Raw genomic sequence first — 23,900 nt, 5'->3', positions numbered from 1 at the left:
AATTTGCCATTGTTCCAAGAACAAAGGCATTAGGGGCATATAGCTGGCTGAGGCTGAAAACACAATTTTTAAAAAGCCTTTTGTTTACGTACTTCCCTATTTTATTTCAGCAAGCATTGAAAAACTTTCAGGTGTATCCAATAATGCTTGAAAACCACATTCTTACGCAAGTTGTTAATACTTTTGTTCGTTGTTGCCAATTTTTAAAAAGCCTTTTGTTTACGTACTTCCCTATTTTATTTCAACAAGCATTGAAAAACTTTCAGGTATATCCAATAATGCTTGAAAACCACATTCTTACGCAAGTTGTTAATACTTTTGTTCGTTGTTGTGTTGTTAAATGTTTTCAGTAAAATAAAATCACCTGTCTATTGAGCCAATAGGCTCAATTTTCTGTTTCAGATTGTTGGTAATGATATCTCTTTATTTCACAAAAGTTCTAAGAACTTGGCCTGCTTGGCTCATTCTAGAGTTTGTAAAAGCAAGTTATTTTTTGAGGTTCTCCTTCTAAAATTTTGTTTAGATTTATGTAAATCCTTTCAAGTTGCTCCCACCCCTGGGGCATCTGCCTACTTCCCATGCACAGCAGGTTTCATGATTTTTCTTTTTGAAATAGTAGGACTTCTGTAAGAAGTTGTCACCAATGGTCCCTCAACTTGATTTCAGGGCCAGTTATCCATGCTTCCCCCCACCCTCCTTTACCTCAACTTTCCTTATATGTTTGTTGTCTGGTAACTGCATGATGACTTCTTGCAGCTTGAGACCTCGTGACCATTTTCAGGGTAAGTAGCAGGAAGAGGTGGAGAAAGCAATAGCTGTTGACTTCTTTCAGGAAAAGGAATGTATCCCAGACTCTCCCACTATAGAATTCTGTTTGTGTCAGAGCTGTGTCTCATAGTTACCTCTAACTACAAGGAAAACTAGGAAAGTAGTTTTATGTGGCACATGTGTGGAACAAAGTCAAAGTTCACCTAGCAGGAATAACAGACCTATGGACATTGTGTAGGCAATGAATGACCAGACACCCATTGTTAAATCACGTGTCATGTTTCCCTCTGCCCCTCACACAACTAGATACTGTATACTCTGGTATGCATAAAGATGACCTCTTAATTGAAAACAGAATGGAAAGAAGTTTTGAATAAACAAATGTATTTAGATAAGGATGTGATTATCATAAATTCTAAACTAATTCCCTTCCCTCAGTCTCAAACTTATACTGAAAACAGTTTTCTCTGGTTCATGATAATTTTCTGACAGGTTTATTGTGTGTTAGAAGAGTCAAAAACCAGCCTTAAAGTGTTTACATAATGATTTAACTTCCAGAATCAAAAGCGAGTTGGTTTTAGCCCTGTGCCTGTTTTGTTTTTGTTGTTTTGTTTTGTTTTGTTTATGGAAAATAGATATGACCTAAAAATCTATTCCTTATGACTCCCAACAGAAACTCAGGTGAGTGTAAGCAGGTAGAAAGGCTCTCAGACACCCTGATCTAAGTCACTTCAGAATTCTGTTTACTCCACATGATTCTCATGGTCACATGACTTTAGCTTAATCTGTGAAATCTGGGTTTTAGTAGTGCACACTGAGCTAACCTATACAGAGATTATAAAATGCCATGATGATATTGAGATGCCAGTATGAGTTATATGCCCATCTTTATGTTGGTTAATCCAGAAAAAGTATAGCAGCTCACATTTTTTCCAAAGCTTATCTATCTGGGCTGCCTAAAACATTTTAGACAACTCTTTCCTTAGAAGGTAGTCTGAAATTGTAATTACTTAGAAAAGATATCTTTTCTCAATGTTTTTTCACTTTATGAACCTTTCTTGGGCCAATAATATCAAATATGATAAAGTGGAGTGGTTAGAAGAAGGCACTCTGCCTCATTTTTATAGATAGACTGTCCTGTAACTTATGGGCCTCCCTAAATACCTCACCCATAAATCTGGAAAATGGTAGTATTCACCTCTGAGATCTGTTGCAAGGACTAAGTAAGTGTTAATGTATATAATTGTTTTAAATATCCTCTGACATACAGTGAGTGCTGTTTATGTGTATCATTCAGGGTTCTTGAGAGAGACAGAACCAATAAGATAGATAAAGGGGATTTATTAGGGCAATTGGCTCAAATGATTACGGAGACTGAGAAGTCCCACAACAAGCCATCTGCAGGCTGGAGAACCCAGGAAGCCAGTTGTTTGGCTCAGTCCAAGTCAAAAGGCCTCAGAATAATGAAAGCCAATAGTAACTCTTACTCCAAAGCCACACATCTGAGAACCTGGGTGGGCTGCTGGTGCAAGTTCCAGAGTCCAAAGGCTGAGGAACGAACTTGAAGTTCTGATGTCCAAAGGCAGGTGAAGGAGAGCAACCTGGCTCCAGAAGAGAGAGTGAGCAAATTCACCTTTCCTCTGCCTTTTTGTTCTGTCCAGGCCCTCAACCAGTTGCATGGTGCTTGGCCTCATTGGGTGAGAGCAGATCTTCCTTACTCAGTCCACTGATTCAAATGCCAGTCTCCTCTGAAAACCCCCTTACAGACATACCCTTAAATGATGTTTTACGTGTTGTCTGGGCATCCCTTAATCAAATCAAGTTGACATCTAAAATTAAACATCACATTATATATTTGCGATTATTACTTAATGGTGAGCATGAGGACTGCGTGATTATTTTGATGGCTCTGAAAACTGGAGAGAAGGTGGTTCAGAAATCTAGTATGTCCATTAGAGGATCTGATAAACTATGTCCCTGAATGGCCTTTGTTAACCCTTGGCTTGCCAACTATATATGGTTTTATAAGGTCAAACTATTTTTGTTAAAATAAGTACTTAGTCTATGTATCATATGTATGTACATGAATGAAATTAATCAACTAATTTTTTCATTTCATAATTTTAGCAATTATTTGCATATAATGTGGCTTTTCCTTTTATCCTATGAAGAATCATTTTGTTGTCAAAAGGTAGTAAATGACAAAGGTAATAAAGGAATAGAAAAATAAAAATAATTTCAAATAACTTTGTAAACAAAATAATAATAATACCTGATTTTCAAGTGATTAGAAAGTGGATTTATTGTTCAAAAATTAAATTAAGGCTGAGATGGCAACACGACAGAATAAGTTTATGGGTTTTTAACCCCACCAGCAGAACAGATTAAGCTCTTCAAGTGACATAACTTTCTGTCTATCTTTCTGCCAGTTAATAAGAGGCTCTCATTTGTATTGTTGTGGCCAACCCTGCATGTAAGAAAGAACAGAACATTTTGAATACACATTTGATTGTGTCACTGCTGATATCACCCAGGGAGACTCATTTTTTTTCCCTAATCAGATGATATTTTGGTTGATAGAAAGTCTTGTCACTGAGGTGAAACAGATGTTCTACATTATATAAATCTGCCTGAGAACCCAAGGATTACAATGTTGGTTTTGCTATTTGTTTACTGAATAGATGTGGGGATAGATTAATTATTTAATTTAATTCATCATTTTCTGTGTCTCAACTTGAAAACAGTGAGGCCGAAGAAAGTTAGGCATACCAGATCGCTTCCATCTTCTACAAAGTCATCTGATATATTCCGATTTTATTTTTTACAAAACTAATGGAATATTAAATTGTTTAAGAAAATTAGGAGACAATACCCATGTGCTTTTTCCTGTGTGTCTGATGAACAAAATCAAGTGAAATAGAACCAAAGTTTACTGCTTGTATTAATGTGTTGTGAGCCAACTTTTGAAGTTGTGAATTGTCATTCCTTAAACCATTGTACAAATTTCACACCAGTTAACACATACACTGCCCTGCCCCGCCCCCCCACATTTGCTTATTTCTATAAAACATTTGTAAGGGCCATGGAACCCTCTCTTTTCTGGTGATTTTACGGCATAGCCATTCGTTGCAGTTCTGATTCTGAGTACAGGACTTTATCCCCAGCACTAGGCAAAGTTCCTTTAAAGCTGTTGCATTGACAGTGTGACTTTTGAGGCATTTTTGATGGATGAAGGTCACCTTTGCAGGACTCCTGGCAGGTGATATTTCCTTGGTGTTTTTTTCAATGGCCCAGTTTCTGACTATTCAGATTCACGATCTCCATCTATATTAGCCCCATAAAAATGACCAGTTTGGGAATTACAGTTCAGTCAATATAACTCCTAAAGAATAATATGCAGTCTCGATTGCCATTTTGTTATTTGGTGACATAGCTGTCCCATGATACTTGTATACATTTCAGTCAGTCAGATTTATCCCTGTAGGAAAGTTATATCAGAAACCAAATTATTACCATAAGATTTCTTAGAGATCATGGAATCAGAGCAAAAGAGTTTTAACTCATTGGCTTTCGTTCCTAATAGTATTACATTTTGTGTCTGGGCACATTCATGGTCACTAAAAGTATATATTGCCAAGAAGTCCGAACTCATGTATCATTTTGCAAGGGCAGCCTCATCCTTGGATATTGCTAGATAAACATTGTCAATATTACTTCACTGAATCCCCACTTTTCATTACTAACATGTTTCCATCCCCTTGAGTTATACAAATAGTTTTAAATATTTGTTAATACCATTGATTAATCCAAAATTACATTCTTTTTTTCTAATTTCAGAATTAGAAGATTTTTTTTAAATGACTTCACACCTATCTCGTCCATACTGTAAAGGCTGATGATTCAATCAGCTTTCTGAAAATGCTCCTGTTCACTATCACTCTTATAACACACAACTTCAGTGAAACCCTTGCAACTTTGTTGTTAGAGTACAGCACTGATATTCATATTATAGAATAGGTATTATTTCTGTGCTACCCACAATTGTTCAATAATTTGAAGGACATAAGTCATATACATAAGACTGATGACTTTCATAAGTTCTAACTTTAGTGCTTTGCAGGTATTTAGATTTTCCTGTGTGGCACATGAAAGCGTGATTCCACCAGTGCCTTATCATTTATTATCAAGATCATTTTTTTAATATCTACTTCATGCCAAGTGTACTCAGAGCAAGTCTTGTCTTGAAGCACCTCTTTTTTCACTTGTAGGAAAGCACAAGGTAAACAGATAATTACAATAAATTATGCTAAATGCAGCACCAAGAGCGAATACAGGATACTAGAGAGCACATAAGAGGAAAACTTGATCATTTCTTGAAGGTTCATATGAAGCTTTTTTTGAGAAGTAATTTCTTTGTTAAGCCCTAAAGGATGAGGGAGCTTTAATCATATTAGGGATGGGGATTTGGGAAAGATTTCAGTGAAATGTTCCATAGAGGACTTTAGCAAGTTCAACCTTATTTGAGAGACTACCAGGTTCTCTCAAACTGGAATATTGTATGGACCGTCCCTTTAAAAAAATATCACCCAAGAATACATTATTAATGTCTTAGGATTCAGTGAGATAAACTGTGAAATAGAAGTTAATAAAAGAATGGTGATTGAATAGGTTGGAGAGATAGATGGTGACCATATCACAAAGAATCTTGTATGACATACCTGCGATTTGATTGTTATCCTAGGACAATGGAGCCACTAATTTGTGGGTAGAAGAAGTGCCTTGATGAAAATCATGTTTGAGAACTATCTCTGAGTACTGTGTGCAGAATGGTTTACAGGGGAGGGGCGGACAAGGCAAAACCAGAGACATTAGTTAGGAGACTAATGTAATAAGATGGTGGGGTGATAAGAAACATCCTGTCTTCAAGACATTATGGATAAAGATTCTAAAATACTTGTAATTGATTGTTGATTTCTAACAGCTTGAGATATTGGGGGGGTGTTGACATTTTTAATAGAGTTTGAAAATCAAGCATGGTTTGTGATTTTCTCAGATTTCTAGCTTGGGCAGTGGTGTGCTTGGTGGAGAATTTAATTTAAACAGGACACAAACTATAAGAACTGGTTGGAGTTATGGGGAGGAGCAGGTGAGATGCAAGAGTAGATTGGGTGTAACACACTCATTTTTTAGCTTTAGTGGTGGTTATGAAGCCTTTGTCTAAATGGGAATGTCTAAAAAGCAGTTACATATTTGGGCATAAAATTCAGAAAACATTTTAGCTAGACCCATACATGAGCAGGGAAATGATAATTAAAGCCATGGAGGTAGATATGACCATGCTGAGAATGTGCCATAAGAGAGGAGAAGTTGAGAAATGTGGATTCAATCCAGAGAGATTCATTACGTTAATAACCAGTAATGAAAGTAAACTGACAGGCCCTATAGGAAGGAAAAGTTCAAGAGTGATGGTAAAAATGTTACCCATTTCAATTGCACTTATTGTCCAAGCACAGAAATGTTTTATCTTAACAAGTAAAAATTAAATTTTAAAAGAAATATTTGGATTGTTAAAAAAATAGTTCCATTAAGAGCTGTTTTTCTGGTGGGAATAAATATAGTAGATATTGAAAAATCTCAAAGACAGAAATTATTTGATATTAGATTTCTTTGGAACCTTTATATATTCTATAATTTTATTTTCACAATAATGTAAAAAAGGTAAGATACAGTGACCTATGCACATGAATAAATGGGCTTATTGACATTACAACATGTTTAGATTACATAAAGCCACCTCAGGGTGGGTGTTCATCCAATATTGAAAGAGACTTTTATTTTATCTTTGTGTCAGGAAAAAATAGAAAAAACTTAGATAGTTATTTTACCGTTAAATATTTTGTTGATTGTGTAATTAGGTGTTCAGAGACTGGACCCCAATATTCCTGAATAATGGTGATGAAAAGTGAACGGGTAAAGGAGGGAACTGTTCTAAAGTACAAGGAATTTGTTTTCTACAGCTCAAAGAAGCAAGTGGAAAATTGTCCTTGGAGACTGTTTTTGTGCAAGGAATTAGATCACTTGTGTTCATGCAGGTGTCAAATATGGACCTGTAATATCCACATTTTATCTTTGGGGGGTACTTTTTGATATTTGCATAAAATGATGTAAATATTCAGATTGGAAGAAGGATGGAGCGTGGAGCTTATACTTCTTTCAAATATGTGGTAAGGGTGGTTTATAGAGAGAGATGGGAGAGTAATGTCTGATTTACGAATAAAATTGTCCATTTATTTTCCCTCTGATTACTTTTTTCTTTAATTCAAAACCATCACCATAGTTCAAGTCATTGTCATCCCTCACCTGGACTATACTGCAATAGACTTGCAATTCTTCTGGCTTTGTCGACTCTGACCACTCTTCAATCCATTCTGTGCTGGAAGATTGACTGTCAGGTATAAGAGAAAGAGAGAAACCAAGGTGACTAGATAGTAGTCCACGCAACTGGGAGAATTGCACTATAATTAACAAGTAGCATTGAAGAACCTCTTGAAATTTGTGACTATAAATTTAGAGTGAGAACAGTTAACGTGATTGTATGTTTCCTTCCATCCATGTTAACCTGTTCAGGTGTAGCCATGGAGTAAGCCAAGATTTGGACTTAATTAGGGTTACGTTTTTGACAAGTGAAAGCAGAGAATTGAAAGTATGTGCAAAATTATTATGATAATGAGCCTTGGAATTCAAAATAGATGATGGTTACCAAAAACAAACAAATAAACAAACAAACAAAAAAAAACCTAAGGGGTGGCTGATGTTGAGAATGTTCAAAATTGTTGAATATGAGGATGTCAGAAAACTGAGAAACCATGGTTGTAGATTGAATCTTGGACTACATATTGAAGTCACCAAGAATCAGAGCAGGAATAATGATGATCAAAAAGACAAAGAATGATCCTTAATGTCAGTTATTACTTTTGAGTATAGGGGCGTCCCTATTAATAAATGTTGGACTGGGATCAAATCCCAAGTGTTTTGAGTCCTAGTCCAGGACTCCTTCTACTCACCTATGGAATTATCTACTTAATATTCTGTATAATTCTTCCTGGAATCTACATAGGTCTTGGTTTATAATTCTTTTCACTGATATTCAAATATTCACACAGCATGGAGATGATTGTAATATGTGAATAAGATAATTTCTGTTTACATGTTCATTAAGAAAAACCCTGAGAAGCGCACACTTACCCCATCACTTTCATTCATTCCCCCATTCTTTTCTCCTGGGAAATATGTCTAATATTAATAGATACTAGGAACACAAAGATGAATGCGTAAGAGTTTTAGACCTTAGCAAAAGAGATATAAAAACAAATAATTAGAACATTAGGTTTTATTTTAATAGGTACTAATTGCAATTTGAGCACAGAGAAGACGCCTAATTCTTCCTAGGCAATTCAGAAAATGCCTTTGTTTGTTTCTGGATTTTTTTGGCAGCTGGAATGTACCGGAATCTGAACCACTGACTTCAAGAAATGCTTTCAGTGGCAACTTTTAAAGCAAGTTTAGGAAACAAGCAGCAATGGTCAGAGAAGCGTTACCCAAAAGGAAAATAGCATAAAGTTGGAAGTAGTACAAAGGCATAAACATTCTAGATAGAATTTAAATTTATGTGTGTTCTGAAGTTGAGAGAGAATACGGCTGTTATTTTTTGTATAATTTTGTATAGAGGGGAAAATTTGGAATTTTTAATCTAATCTTTTAAAAATCTTACTCTAAATTGATAATCTTAATAGCCCCTTTAAGTAATGCTCATTTTACGAGGGTACTTCAAAAAGTTCTTGGAAAAGTAGTATTAAAGATAATACAAGGGCCGGCCCGGTGGCGCACTGCTACAGTGCGCCGCTTGGGAGTGCGGCGGTGCTCCCGCCGAGGGTTTGGATCCCACATACAGACTGGTTCCCGCTCACTGGTTGAGCGAGGTGCAGGCACAGCACCAAGGGTTGCGATCCCGTTGCCGGTCCCGGTCCGGTACGGGCGCGACACTGAGGGTTGCGATCCGTTGCCGGACACGAAAAAAGACAAAAAAGGAAAAAAAAAAAAGATAATACAAATATTTCCTTCGTATTTAGATAAAAATGCTACCTCTCAGTAATGCAAAAGTTCTTGCCCCACCTCCATCAACTCACAGTTCCACTCAGAATGCCTCCCACAAATGAGTTGTGTAATCTTACAGTTTTGAGGTAGATAGTGAGGCTTTTACTCTTTTGGAGGTATGTGCTGGGTAGCATTTCTGGAGTTTTGGCTAACCTGATCATTTTCTTGGATTGCTGATGTATGCTACTGACTTCCAAAGGTGATGATATTTGTAATTTCGTGTCTTAATCAAGATCAAGTGGCTATCCTCACTTAGGGGCATGTGCAGTTAGCCATGTGTAAATATGAAGGGGAGTATTCTAGGGAGGGGAAACAGCTCTTTCAGAGGCCCTAAAGAGGGGTCACGAAGACATGTTCTGGTGTGGCTGGAGCTGAGTCGGTGAAGATGAAAGAGCTGGAAATGTCAGAGAGATCAGAAGTCTGAGCACAGCAGTTAGTTCAGGGCCTTCTACGTCAATCTCAGGACACTGACTTTTTTTTTTTTTTCCCCTGAGTGAGATGGGAATGCTGTCAGTTTCTCCCTACTTTGCTTACATTAGTTGGCAAAAAAGAATGAAGGGTTATCAGCACACGCTGAGTTCTCTGCCTTCGTTGTCTGTGTTCTCTAAAATTGTTACTACAAATGAATTAGGAGCAATGTGGAAGAAATAAAAAGAATAAAAATGAATTAATTGAGCTGCGACCCATTAAGTTTGAGATATTTGTGATGCACCAAATGTAGATGTACAGTCTCTAATGCAATTTTTGGATCTCAAGAAAGAGACCTGGGCTGGAGATACTGGCAGTCATTTGGTTGCACATGGAAGTTGAAACTGGGAGGCTAGATGAGGTCAATAGAGAAAAGCTTGTAAAATGAAAACTGGGTGAAGGACAGAACACTTCAGAATAAAGGGAGACCATGGAAAGAAGTCCTGGGTTTTCTGTTTACCTTCCAGTGAAGTTTAAATTGCAAATATCATCATCACCATCATCATCATCATCATCACCATCATCATCATCTTATAGACATTATTTCTTTTAGCTTTGCAAATTTATTTTGATAGTCCCTTATGCCTTTCTCATATATTTTTATTCCCGTCATAGTATTTAAATATGTGCCTGATATTTTACTTTACATATCAGATAATTCCCCTTTCTGTAGCCTATGATGTTCTGATTCTGCTTTTGGCTAATTCTTGCTCTTGGTAACTTCATTCCTCATGTGTTTTTTTTTTTTTTTTTTAATTTGTGCTTGTGAGCTAATGTTCAAAGTAATTTAATGTATATTGATTCTTTAGGTCCTTTATAGAATGTATATTCCTCTGGAAAATATATACATTTAATTTTGCCACAAGACAACAGTTTGGGAGCACTTTAAAATAAATTATTATTTTCATTTATGTTTATGAATTTTTAACGTGTATTTATGTATTTTCTCTTCTACAAACACTGAGGTCAGGGAAGGCACTCATTTTGTTCTATTCTTTTACTGGAGTTTTGGTGGTTGGTTGTTTATTTTGAAGCTGACTTTTTGAGTGCATAGTACCCATCTTCCTAGCCTAACTTCATATTAGGTCTCTAAATCAAATTTTTACCTTTAGAGTATACTAGACATTGTCTCCTGTGCCCAGGTATTCTCGCAGAACCTCTACATCAGGTGCACCCATATCTTTTTTCATATTTGTTCTTTTATTTAATTTCAGGTTTCGAAATTTAGTCCATTTTTTTCCAGCTCGTATACTTATTAAAACATTTATTGACGGAATTATTTGGTATTCTCTAGTGAGAAAGTTTTTGAAAACATTAAATCTCACATTTTTATGCAAACATAGTTCATAATTCAGTTTTGATTTAGCAATTTTATTAGAGGGGTTGGGTGGGAAGGCATTTTGCTGGTTTCTAGGGATTCCAGTGTAACAACATACATTTTCTTCTTTCTGAGGAGCTTCTATTTCAACTAGAAAAACTGATTTGTAGACAATTACAGATACTATCATGAGTGAAATAAGCATCTATTGCACAACAATATATCATTATACATGACTTAATTACAAATAGAGTAAAATATAGATAATAACATATATCTGTTCAAAGAATAAAGTCATTGTAAGTTAGACCATTTAGAATAAAAGTAATTGAATTTGAACCTCAGCTGGCTCAGCAGAGGAAAAAAGACATTTGATTCTGTGAGACTTCAACATAGTTAATATTTAGCATGAAATCACCAGAGACAGCCTTTGTAAGTGGAGAAACTTTTGTACTGAATAATAAAAGCTAGGTGTTGTCAAATTGTAAAGCCTTCAAAGTTATGCAGAAGAATTTAATTTTTTTATGAAAGACATAGGCCTGTCATGAGATTAGAGATTGATCAATTTAAGATTATCTTGGCCATACAAATCTGATAAAATGATAAAAACAGCAGGCTCAGGGCCTTCAGAAACCGTGTTCTTGCCGTAATTGATACACGAAGGGATGAATTTGGGTCACCCTTTGAAGATGACATAATTGAGGACAAGCACCATGAGGATGACAGTGATAGTTGTAGAAAGAGAGGAGAAAATGTTAAGTTCAGAGACATTCAATTTGGGGAGAAGCTCAATAGTATCACTTTTAGAAGCACCTTAAAATTGGATTACATTATTTAAATTATAGTTTGGTTTGTTTTCAATGTTTAACAGGATTAATTTATTGACTTTCTCTAAATTGGTAGGAAAGTGGTGGCAAAACATATTTTAAAAAGTAGATATTAGGGCCAGCCCGGTGGCGCACTGGATAAGTGTCCCGCTTGGGAAGCGCGGCGGCGCTCCCGCCAAGGGTTTGGATCCCACATACAGACCGGCCGCTCACTGGCTGAGCGAGGTGCGGGTGCAGCGCCGAGGGTTGCAGTCCCATTGCCGGTCCCCGGTCCGGTATGGGGGCAACACTGAGGGTTGCGATCCATTGCTGGACACGGAAAAAGACAAAAGACAAAAAAAAAAAAAAGTAGATATTATGAAAATAAGACCGGTTTTTAAAATGTCTGTCATTCACTGGATATCAGGTAAATCATATAAAATATTAAAAAACAATCTTTACAACAATGAGTATTTCCAATTTAGGCCTAAATTTGCTTTTCTAGTTACCTCTCTATTCTGTTCATTAATTTATTTATTCATGTCAAATTTATATTTAGTTTAAAATATTAGGATCCCTAATGAACAGATCTGTAAAGGATGAAATGAAATAACCTTTTTGTAACTAATGTTTTACTTTAAAAAACTTAAATTGTATTGTTTACATTTTCAAGTTTAGATGCATGATATACAGATCTCAAGAGCAATAAAGATCTAGGAGGTTGTAATGAGGGAATTTACACATAAACACTGTAAACTGATTTAGGTATTTTACGATAATAAAATAGTGACGTTAACAGATATATCTTTTCCCTCGCAGCATGTGTAATAAGGAAAGATGCAGGTGATTTGATAATAATGACCTGGTATAATGAATATTATGGTGGGTGAAAACCAGGATGTTATGAAATTATATAGGAGATGCCTGATTTATCCATACTTGCAAAATAGTAATTGCATTTGTGTCAATATTTCTCAGTTACACTGACCACTTAACAATCTGAACATGCATATAATAATGCTTTTTGAGCTCTTTTATCTTAATGTAAAAGGTTATTTATTGAAAAATATCTCAAATTATGGTAATCTTTGGAAGAAAATTAAATGTGGACTCTAGCTGAAAAAATATTTTTATTTTTGGGTAATCTTTTCTCTTTACTTACAGTAAAGTAATTGTGTTTACCTTTGTGTGATTCATATTTCTCACTCTGAATGTTGACCTATTTCTTTTTATATTTTATGTCATAAGTGAAGAAAGAATATCTATTGATTTTTCTTGAACTATATTGTCTAATGCAGCATAGATGTAGACAGACATTTTCTATAGCTCTCTAATAAGTAAGATTTTTCTGCGTAGACCACTTAACCAAATGAATTAACAAATTACTTGGATTATATGTGTTCATAGTGATGTGCAGTTGTGATTCTGCAGTGAGGAGACTAGGGAGGGCCTTTAGTTCCAGCTCTGGCACTTACTAGCTGTTTGACCTTGGGCAAGTTCTAGTTATTTAAACATTTTATAACTCATGTTCTTACTCGTAAATTGGGGTGATAAGCATTCTTAATATCAGGGAATAGCGTGAGTCGTGAGGACAAAATTAAATAATGCTCGTAGGAGTACTGTGCACCTGAGAAAAAAAACCAATGAATGTTATAATCAGCTGATGCAATATTCTTTAAAATATAACCTACATCTTCAACTGCTTCACCCACTTCTTCATTGTACTTTCGCAAGCAAAAATTAATAGGTACTTGTATTCGGGTTCATAAGTTAAAATGTGTGTGTGTGCGTGTGTGTGTGTGTGTACTTCCTTGGGAGACTTACAGCCAAGGAACCTTTGAAAGTAACATTTCCTTTTCTTTTTTTTTTTTTTTTTTTTTTTTCTTTTTGTTTTTTTCCGGGTCCGGAAACGGACTCCCAAGCAGCGCACTGTAGCAGTGCGCCACCGGGCCGGCCCAAGTAACATTTCCTTTTCTCAGGGTGTAAAATTATGCACCAGAGTGAAACTATTGTTTGTCAGGAGTGTCATCATAAGCCCCAGGCGGCACTGCCAAGCCTAAGGTGGCCAGAGCAGCAGCATCAGAAAAGGGAGACTGACAGAACATTATTTGGTTTTATCTGTCTTTGACTGAGCTAACAATCAATTTATGATTGTTTAAATGCTGTGGGTGCTTAATCCCAAATTTATATTTAGCTCAAAGTATTAAGGTCTGAGAAGAACAAATATATGAAGGCTGAAATGAAATGGCCTACCTGAAAGAATAGTCTTTAACTTTAAAAAGATATAAAAGATTATACTGTTTAGGATTTAAAATATGAGTCCATGTTGCACAGATTAGGAGAGCAATAAAGGATTAGAAGGTTGGAAAAAGGGACCTTTGAAATAAGATTATTAGTGCTCAGAGAGGATTTAACTGTGAGAGGAGGTAATTGTTTTTGTATCAACATATGTTCTAAAACCTCAGTGCAAACTGTTATGCATCTAAAATGTATGTTCTGAATTTGAGCAATATTGTTTTCGCAGGTTTTTGAAGGTTTAAAAACTTGGGCCGGCCCGGTGGCGCACTGGATAGTGCGCCGCTTGGGAAGTGCGGCAGCGCTCCCGCCCGAGGGTTCGGATCCCACATACAGACCGGTTCCTGCTCACTGGCTGAGTGAGGCGCGGGAGCAACGCCGAGGGTTGCGATCCCGTTGCCGGTCCCCGGTCCGGTACGGGGGCAACACTGAGGGTTGCGATCCGTTGCCGGACACGGAAAAAGACAAAAAGACAAAAAAAACAAAAAAAACTATCACAAAGAGGCCGTACTTTAAAATACAGTTTTAATCATGTTATCAAAATGTGTCTATTTAAAAAAAAGGTTAGATGCAGGGAAAAATACAGGGAAATGCATGAATGCATGAATTGTTGACAAGGAAATGAAATGCTCCATCTTCTGGGGGATAAAACAGTTATAATAAAGCAACTGCTTACAGTGATATCTATTTAAAAGATGACAGTAATGATAACAATGATAATAATAGGAATAATAATCTATATTCATTTCCTGTTTATTCTGTGTACAGGCACTAAGTGTTTTCCTGCAATTGTGTTTTAATTCTTACAACGACCCTATGATATATTTTTATTACCGATTCACACATGAGATAAATGAAACAGGATTCTAAGTTTGCAGTTTGGCTTCCAAGAAAACAGTCTTGAAACAATATAGTGAATTGGTGCTCAAGAACCTAAGCATTATGCCACAAATAAGGTTATTTTATCTTTGAATTTTTTCCTTTTATGGCAGTAAGTGGACATTTTTTTCTGAGGTTATTTGTTAAGAGCTTTTCCTTGCTGTTCTACAGTACAACACTTTCTACACTCATTTTTTAAAATAATATTTAGATTTGCTTCTCTGAGTTTGTCTTCATTTTATGCTAAATAGACGTGTAACTGAGTAAGTCATTAAAACTTATCAGGCTCAGTCACTTTTATGTTTAAAATGGGGATAACATTTACAAGCTGCTGTGAAGGATTGAAAAAAAAATAATACAATGTGGCTGGTCCATTACATTAAAGATGTTCACTAAACAGTTAATTAGCATGACTGGAACATATCAGAAATCATTTATTAAGTTAAAGTTTACTGTTCGGTTTATTTTTCTTGTGTATGAATATGGCAAAAGTTTCTTGTGGAGAGTTTGTAAATTTTAGTGTACATAGTGGCTACAGACCCCTGAATGCATGTAAATTCAAAACTATCTGCTGCTGTGCTCCTCTCTACAGAAAACTCAACTTTTTCCTTCTGTATCTTCTTCTGGACATATTCTCCCATATTGATGGCTAGGTGGTATTTAAGGAACCCCTAATAATGGTTTTTGGTTCTTAATTTACATACATAGCAACCTTGTAGCCTCTGTGTGTACCTAACAATTCTCTGGGGCTACACATTTTAATGTGAAATTCCTGGGCACCACTTCTACAAATTCCTATATGTCTGCAGTGGGGCCCAGGAATTTGGTTCACCAATCACACTTAATATCAGTAAAACTAGAAGAATAAGATCATATCTTAGTTGGTGTTCTTAATAACAGAAAAATTTTAGAGACAAGCATTTCATTTGTGTTGTTTCATTATGAGCAGCTGTGAGTCGTGAGACTCTGTTATAGGTGGGATTTATATTGTAATGTCCTTTCATCCTAGCAACAGATCAGCAAAAGAAATCACAGTGAACACAGTGAGGCTCAGAAGGCTTTATATATATATAAAGGATATATATATTGCTGAGACATGCAGATTCAAAACTAGACCCAAGGTTTGTTTGAATTCCAGTTTTTGCTGAAGGTTAAAGAAGCTGAGTAACTTGTGCCAGGTCACAGGGTGAGGTCCAGCCTGGAATTCAGATATTCAAACTCCCAGTCTATTGTTTTTTTGACTTTCATATGATGTTTATTCTGTGAAAAATATCAGATTGCAGACACATGTAGAATATTACAGGTTGGACAGAAATGATTGAACTAAACAGTCATCTAAACTCCTCACATTAGTATGACATGTGGTTGTTCAATGCTATAAATACTACAGGCTCTTTAGCTAATGACTTTTTCTTTTTTTCCAAATGAGTTTTAGATTACCTTTGGAATATATTTTCTTTTTTGTAATACTATGCTCTAAAAGCATTTTTAGAAATTATTTTCAAAATGCTAACTTTCTTCCTGATAGTTAAGAAGTTTCTATATACTTGAATTGGTCCATATCATTGTTTTTATCATGTTGATTTTTTCTTTCTCTTAGTTTCTTTCTTCTGTTCTTCCATAATCAATAGTTCCTTCACTATAATTTCTTTCCCCCTTTCCCTTTCTTAACTCCCTCTCTCCCTCCTTTTTAAGCGTCCTCTCTTCTGTCCTTTATTTAGCAAATGTTTACTAAAGTGCTATTAAGTAGATCACAAATTTGATAAGAACAGTACCTGCCTGCTGCCCATCCAGTTTGCAATTCATCTTCCAACATCACATTCTCAATCCTTAGCCCTAGTAAGACCCTAAATAATTTGAATCAATCATGGCTATATATGTGTGTGTGTATATATATATATATATATATATATATATATAAAATGTGGTATTTTATTTGTTTTAATATTTAGGAATAAAAGAAAACAGTGAAAAGATACTTGATACAACCTAATTTTGAATTTTGAAGAACTTTCTCATCAATTTTTTTTTTAAGTTTTAAAATAAAGAATAACTAAATTTTACTTGGTCGGGAAAAAAACAACTTTGTGAACTTCTGGATAAGTGAAAAATCCATTTTACAATCCTGAAACACGCTTAGTCTCTTTTTTTGATGGCTGCTTTCACCAAGCTTTTACAAGGAGTAAAGACAGGTCATTGAATTGCTTTTTCCCTGAAAGATCTATTCCTTCCTCATGAAATACAATAAAATAGTTAAAAAGTAGGTACTGGGGAGAAAGGACGAGAAGCAGCAAGTAATACACAAACTCCCTCTTCCATCCCGTGGTACCAGTGCTTTGACAGCATGTGGAGTTATCAGTACTCACACATGACAAGGTGAAACCCAAGAAGCTGAAACACATGCCTCCAGTAATACACCTGCGGGATGTGAAAAGGATTGAAAAAGACTGAAAACTAGAAAAGCCATTGCTTTTCTAAAGTGTCCAAATCATTCTTTCTACAGTGCCCTAGTTTTGTGAGTCCTGTCTTTAGCCTTAGGTTTATTTATTTCATTTTTTGTTTTGTCCTTATGATTTGAAAACATGATTAGATATTACAGTGAGAGATGAGTTGGCTCAGGGAATTTGTGCTTTGGTTTCAGGGAAGAAAATGTAATTTTCAATCCAGACTGGATATATATTTTATATACTTTATATTAGACAGAAATAAATAGGACTAGAGAAAGAAGCAAAAAGAGGAGGGAAGGGGAAAAAGGAGGAAGAGGAAGGGAAAGAGAAAAGTAGGAAGGAAAAAGCGACAGGGAAAGAAAGAAAAAGAAATGAATGAATGAATGAATGAATGAATGAATGAATGAATGAATTGAGAAGGAATGGAAGGAAATAAACATGTAACTGCAGATAAAAATCAGAAATATTAATCTCTGTATTCTGAACCTGAATACAGGAATAATCAATCATGTTATTTCATAAACCAGAAAAAGGAAGCTTTTGCACATATATTCTGTGGTGAGAAAACAAGGAACCACGGTGAGAGTATCAGAGATACTCACATATAGATGTACGGCTCATGAAGTGCCCGAAAGCCTCACATCTTTGTTACTTCACAACCCTTGGGCATACTCCTGAAAGAGTTTCTCAGATAACTTATCTTAAAAATATCTAGAGAAACAAAGGAACGAATTTTCTTAGTACATTTTGTTTTGCTATAACAGAATACCACAGATTGGTAATTTACAATAAACATAAGTTTATTGGCACATGGTTCTGGGGGGTAGAAAGTCCAAAATCAAAGTGCTTCTCGCTCTCACCCCAAGGTGGAAGGGCAAAGAGAGGGTGAGAGAGAGCAAGAGGGGGCCAAAATAGTCCTTTTATAAGGAACCAACCCCCCACAATAACGGAATTGATCCATTAATGAATGTGGCGCCTGACTCCATGACTCAAACACCTCTCATTAGGTATCACCTCCCAACATCACTACATCGTGGATCAAGTTTTGAACACATGAACTTTGGGAGACATATTCAAACCACAGCATGAATCTAGTAGGTTTAGGATTCCAGTCAGTGATTTTCAATGTGAGAAATAATTAAACAAAAAATGCTTTATGTTTTGGTTTGTTTTTGTCTTTTCTTCTGCGACTATAGAAAGCAGTTACATTTACAGAACTTGGGCGAGAAAGGCTTTTGTATATAATTCATTGTGTAAATGTCAAAGTGTATATATTGTGACTCCACTTCCACAACGTGGGAGCTAAGGCTTCCCAACTGTATTAAATGTTCAGTTTAAGGTTTTACATTTTACTTAAACATGCACTTATTGAAAAAATGTTCCTTCAATTCATCCATGCATTTTATTCAGTAATCAATAAATATCAAAGCCTTGTGATCTCCTGGCATTCTACTGGGACTGAATATGTAGCTATGAACAAAACATACAGGGTTCTGGCAAGCTGAGTATTATATTTAATAGGAGAAACAGACTATAACCAAGTTAGTACACAATAACATAAAATTTTAAGTGGAAAGGACAATATGAAGAAAAACAAGTAGATTGTACAAGAGAGAATGAAGGAGCTATTTAATTATTTTTTAAGGGAAGAGCTTACCTTAAAGTATTACATTGCAAGGCGAAGATGGGCAGAGACCAAAAATAGATTTGTAATACAAATATCTCAAGTATTACTCTGAATATCTTAATAAATTAATTTTATTGTTTGTTTAAACAGATTAGTGCCTATATGTTACCAGTGTTCTACACATATAAATTACTTAAAACTGTAGCAATGTAATAAATCTAAAGGATCGAATGCAATATATGTGTTTTGCAGAAAATCCAAAATGTAGTAAATATGAACAACAGAAAGGCATAAGGATACAAAACATAGACACAATTTTTGAGTGTCTATTGTGAGACATTGTGCAATATTCTAAACACATGCGCCCAGGTTGAGTCTAATTTATTTCTTAAAAAACTCAAAATGGAAAATATTAGTATTCCCATTCTCCACATGAGAAAACTGTGGGTTATAGAAGCCATGCAAATTTCCCGTGATGTAAAGCTAGTATGAGAAAGCAACACAGTAAAAACAACAAATTATCTGATTACGAGGCCACCGCTTTTCTTTCATTATTTTAGTGAGATTTTCAACACACCAAAAAGAGTTTCAATAATGTGGGAAAATAGGAAACATGAGATTTTAAATTGGCATCATGATTAGCCTGATAAGAAAAAAAAATAATAATGACACAAATCAAATGCATTAAACTAACATACTTAACCTTTATTGAAAGAGATTGTTGGTTTTAATGAGATATTTTCAACTTTTTCTTGAGCAGACTGCAAGAATAAAATCAAACAAGTCTTTTTTTTTTTTTTTTGTCTTTTGTCTTTTTCCGTGTCCGGCAACGGATCGCAACCCTCAGTGTTGCCCCCGTACCGGACCGGGGACCGGCAACGGGATTGCAACCCTGGGTGTTGCTCCCGTGCCTCACTCAGCCAGTGAGCGGGAACCGGTCTGTATGTGGGATCCGAACCCTCGGGCGGGGCATTAAACTAACATACTTAACCTTTATTGAAAGAGATTGTTGGTTTTAATGAGATATTTTCAACTTTTTCTTGAGCAGACTGCAAGAATAAAATCAAACAAGTCTTTTTTTTTTTTTTTTGTCTTTTGTCTTTTTCCGTGTCCGGCAACGGATCGCAACCCTCAGTGTTGCCCCCGTACCGGACCGGGGACCGGCAAGGGGATTGCAACCCTCGGTGTTGCCCCCGCGCCTCGCTCAGCCAGTGAGCGGGAACCAGTCCGTATGTGGGATCCGAACCCTTGGGCGGGAGCGCCGCTGCGCTTCCCAAGCGGCGCACTATCCAGTGTGCCACCGGGCCGGCCCAATCAAACAAGTCTTAATAACATTTTTTCTCTCAGTGGGTACTTGTTCTTTCAATGTTGGTAAAACCCTAGGATCTAAATACGTTGATTGACAATTGAAAGTTGTTTATATTATTTCATTTGTCTTTTACTTTCTATTCAGGCTCTCTGCAAAACTAGGGCTCTATGAAGCTAAGAGTGAATGAGTGAATGAATGAACAATCATAATTTATACTCTGTAATTCTACTTTAGACACTTTATGATAAACAACTTTTATTTTCTGCTGTTTATTATTGCAAAACAATAACCGACCTAATTATATTTACAATAAAATTCCAGGTACACTAATGAGATGGCATGCAGTCTCTCTTTAGAAGGTGCAGAATGTTTAGAAATGCAATATTTCAGTTCGAATCAAGTATCTCTGTCTCTTTCTAATTTTGTGTCTTGTACAACGATGAATAGATTATACATACATATATATGGATATATATTTCATTTATAAACTATATGGATCTTTTATTTGATTTACATTACTAACTGGAGATGGCCTGAAGAAATGATAGTGAAGCTTTGGGAGCTAAGGTTTATTAAATAGCAGTACACACACAAAAAAGTCTTTATACTTATGCAGGTTCGTTTTCTTTGCTTTTCTAGAACTTCAACCTACTGGCTCACTCGCATCCAGTCTTTTCTCTACTGCAATGAGAACGGCCTCCTGGGCAGCTTTTCAGAAGAGACGCACTCGTGCACGTGTCCGAATGACCAGGTGGTCTGCACTGCTTTCCTTCCCTGCACGGTGGGCGACGCCTCCGCTTGCCTGACCTGCGCCCAGGACAACCGCACCCGCTGCGGCACCTGCAACACCGGCTACATGCTGAGCCAGGGGCTCTGCAAGCCTGAAGTGGCGGAGTCCACCGATCACTACATTGGCTTTGAGACCGACCTGCAAGATCTCGAGATGAAGTACCTGCTACAGAAAACGGACAGACGAATAGAAGTCCATGCCATTTTTATCAGCAATGACATGCGCCTCAATAGCTGGTTTGACCCCTCCTGGCGTAAACGGATGCTCCTCACCTTGAAGAGTAACAAGTACAAGTCAAGTCTGGTGCATATGATCTTGGGTCTCTCTTTACAGATTTGCTTAACGAAAAACAGCACCTTGGAGCCCGTGTTGGCTGTTTACATCAATCCCTTCGGAGGCAGCCACTCTGAGAGCTGGTTCATGCCTGTGAATGAAAACAGCTTTCCAGACTGGGAGCGGACTAAGTTGGACCTCCCGCTGCAGTGTTACAACTGGACGCTAACTCTGGGGAACAAGTGGAAGACGTTTTTTGAGACAGTGCACATCTACCTGAGGAGTCGCATCAAGTCAAATGGCCCCAATGGCAATGAAAGCATTTACTACGAGCCTCTGGAGTTTATTGACCCTTCCCGGAACCTGGGCTATATGAAAATCAATAACATTCAAGTGTTTGGCTACAGCATGCACTTTGACCCTGAAGCAATTCGGGACCTGATTTTGCAGCTGGACTACCCCTATACTCAGGGATCCCAGGATTCAGCACTTTTACAACTACTAGAGATAAGAGACCGTGTAAATAAACTCTCCCCACCTGGTCAGCGCCGTCTAGATCTTTTCTCTTGCTTGCTTCGTCACAGACTCAAGCTGTCTACTAGTGAAGTGGTGAGGATCCAATCTGCTCTGCAGGCGTTCAATGCCAAATTGCCAAACACAATGGACTATGACACGACCAAATTATGTAGTTAACCCTAAATGTCAAGCACAACCCAGAATCTTGAAGGAGTTTTTACAGTGCTTTTGTGGAACAGTTTATGTTTGGAAGAGTACATTTAAATTGTCTTTTCAATATCTGTCTTATATCAGTCAATAACATTGGATGGCAATTTACACACATGAACTTGCTGACAATGAATATATTATACTGAAGTTTGGGTTTATGAATGAAATAAATACTGACACCAGTCTAGAAGACATTCTACTTTTTACAATAAATTTCATTTGTAATTTTATATGTTCCGTGGCAATGCTTTTGTGCATTACATCCTCTAGAGGGAACATAAAAAGATACCAATAAAATTTTGTAGCTGAACAGTTATTAAAAAGAAGTGCTGTGGGATTCCTTTTTTCCATGAAATGAGTTCTATTTTGATATAGTTTGTTAGAACCTGGGGAAAATTCACCAAGATTTTTTAATGGAAACATTTGAAGGTCCCTTTTGACTATCTTTATGGAAAACTCAAGTAGGTACAGTGCATTTTTATGGTTCATAGCATACAGCAGTGGTGTCTTTAGAAACCAATCCTAGATACACAATCATTGTCAAAATAGTCAGATAAACTAATTCCCAAGTATATATCAGAAGATTTCAACAAACATACAGAAAAAATCAGTGGGATTATAAGGCATATCATGGAGAAAGTAAACCCTTAATTTCCTTAGCAACTTAGTCATTCTCTTTCCACGTTCTACTATCCAATAATCAGCATATTCTGCACAATCATTTTTATTTCAAGTCCTGAAAACCTACTTATTCCAGCACATTACCAATGTCAGTAAAATGCCATTTCTAGAATTCACAAATTGTAATGTAATGGTATAAAATAAATGCTCAAATAACTAGTTTGAATGTAAATAGATTTTTTTCTCTCAGAGAAACTATTATTACTAAGAGATATTTTAGTGAGAAAACTCTTTCAATATAAAACTAATTTTAGTTCAAATTTTTGGTTTGAAAGTTGAGTTCCCATATAACCTGAGATATAGTGTTAGATACGTAAGTAGCTCTTTCCTTATATAAACTTAAATTTCATTTTTGTTTAGCCATATGCTGCTATCTATAAAATAAGTTTATGTTATTTATCACTCAGCTATTGTTTAGCTATTTTGTGATATTTTCTTATTATTTAACAAATGCACTATTTACGCCACCTTCAATATTGAAGTCACAAAGGCATTTCTCAGGGCACAGAGAAAGGAACACATAACTTTGATGAAACCAATGAGACAGGTGACAAAAACATGACACAGACATTCTGGATTCTTGGGCTGTTTGTTTTTAATTCCAAAGCATTTTAAGAACAAATAGACTGTTCCGACAACAAATACTTGTTCAATCTACCATAAACAAAGCATTGCTCTTTCACCTACTGTCTGGGTAGCTGAATTTCTTACTTTAGTTAACTGATTTTTGTTTTTTACCCTACTTTCTGCTGTTGTAGATAATTCAATAGAAACTATATACAAATATTAAGCACACCATCTTTCTAGTATCAAAGCAAATATTGTCTTCATTTAATTCTGACAACAACAGTAAGTTATGAATTATTATCCCCATTTTCTTGGTGGAAAAAAACAAAGGTTCAGAGTGGTTGATCAAATCCCTCAAGATCACAAACCAAGAACTTGGAAGACCAAGATCTCAAGACAGACTTTTCTGGAATGAATCTATCCTCTTTTAATGGTACCACTGAGCTTTAAATTTCTGTATTAATTTTAACTTCATTACATGCAAGGGTTATGGTGAAACAAGAATCACTTAAGAAACTGAGATCTAAATAAGCTAACATTGTGAAACACATACATTCACAGTACATCTGAAAAGTACATCCACAGTCTTTCACACAGTGAGTGACCAAGCTTATCAAACATAGACAGTATGTTTCAAAAAACATGTTATAAAATTCAGAGTTGCCTCTAGGATCATTCACAGTACATCTGAAAAGTACATCCACAGTCTTTCACACAGTGAGTGACCAAGTTTATCAAACATAGACAGTATGTTTCAAAAAACATGTTATAAAATTCAGAGTTGCCTCTAGG

General features: G+C 36.1%; 1 protein-coding gene across 3 annotated transcripts in view; it reads left to right on the top strand.

The window, feature by feature from the left end:
- BRINP3 (bone morphogenetic protein/retinoic acid inducible neural-specific 3) overlaps window positions 1-22,186 on the top strand; it is a 396,539-nt gene extending 374,353 nt beyond the window's left edge. For all 3 annotated transcript variants that reach the window (XM_008572252.1, XM_008572253.1, XM_008572254.1), the window contains exon 8: window positions 20,711-22,186. In XM_008572252.1, coding sequence (XP_008570474.1) covers window positions 20,711-21,827 — 1,117 coding nt within the window. In that variant the 3' untranslated portion in view covers window positions 21,828-22,186. The remainder of the gene's footprint in view (window positions 1-20,710) is intronic.
- Window positions 22,187-23,900: the final 1,714 nt, after the last annotated feature.

Source organism: Galeopterus variegatus, unplaced genomic scaffold (genome assembly GCF_000696425.1).
Source record: "Galeopterus variegatus unplaced genomic scaffold, G_variegatus-3.0.2 Scaffold768, whole genome shotgun sequence".
Lineage (NCBI taxonomy): Eukaryota > Metazoa > Chordata > Mammalia > Dermoptera > Cynocephalidae > Galeopterus > Galeopterus variegatus.
This window is presented reverse-complemented; position numbering and strand designations above follow the sequence as displayed.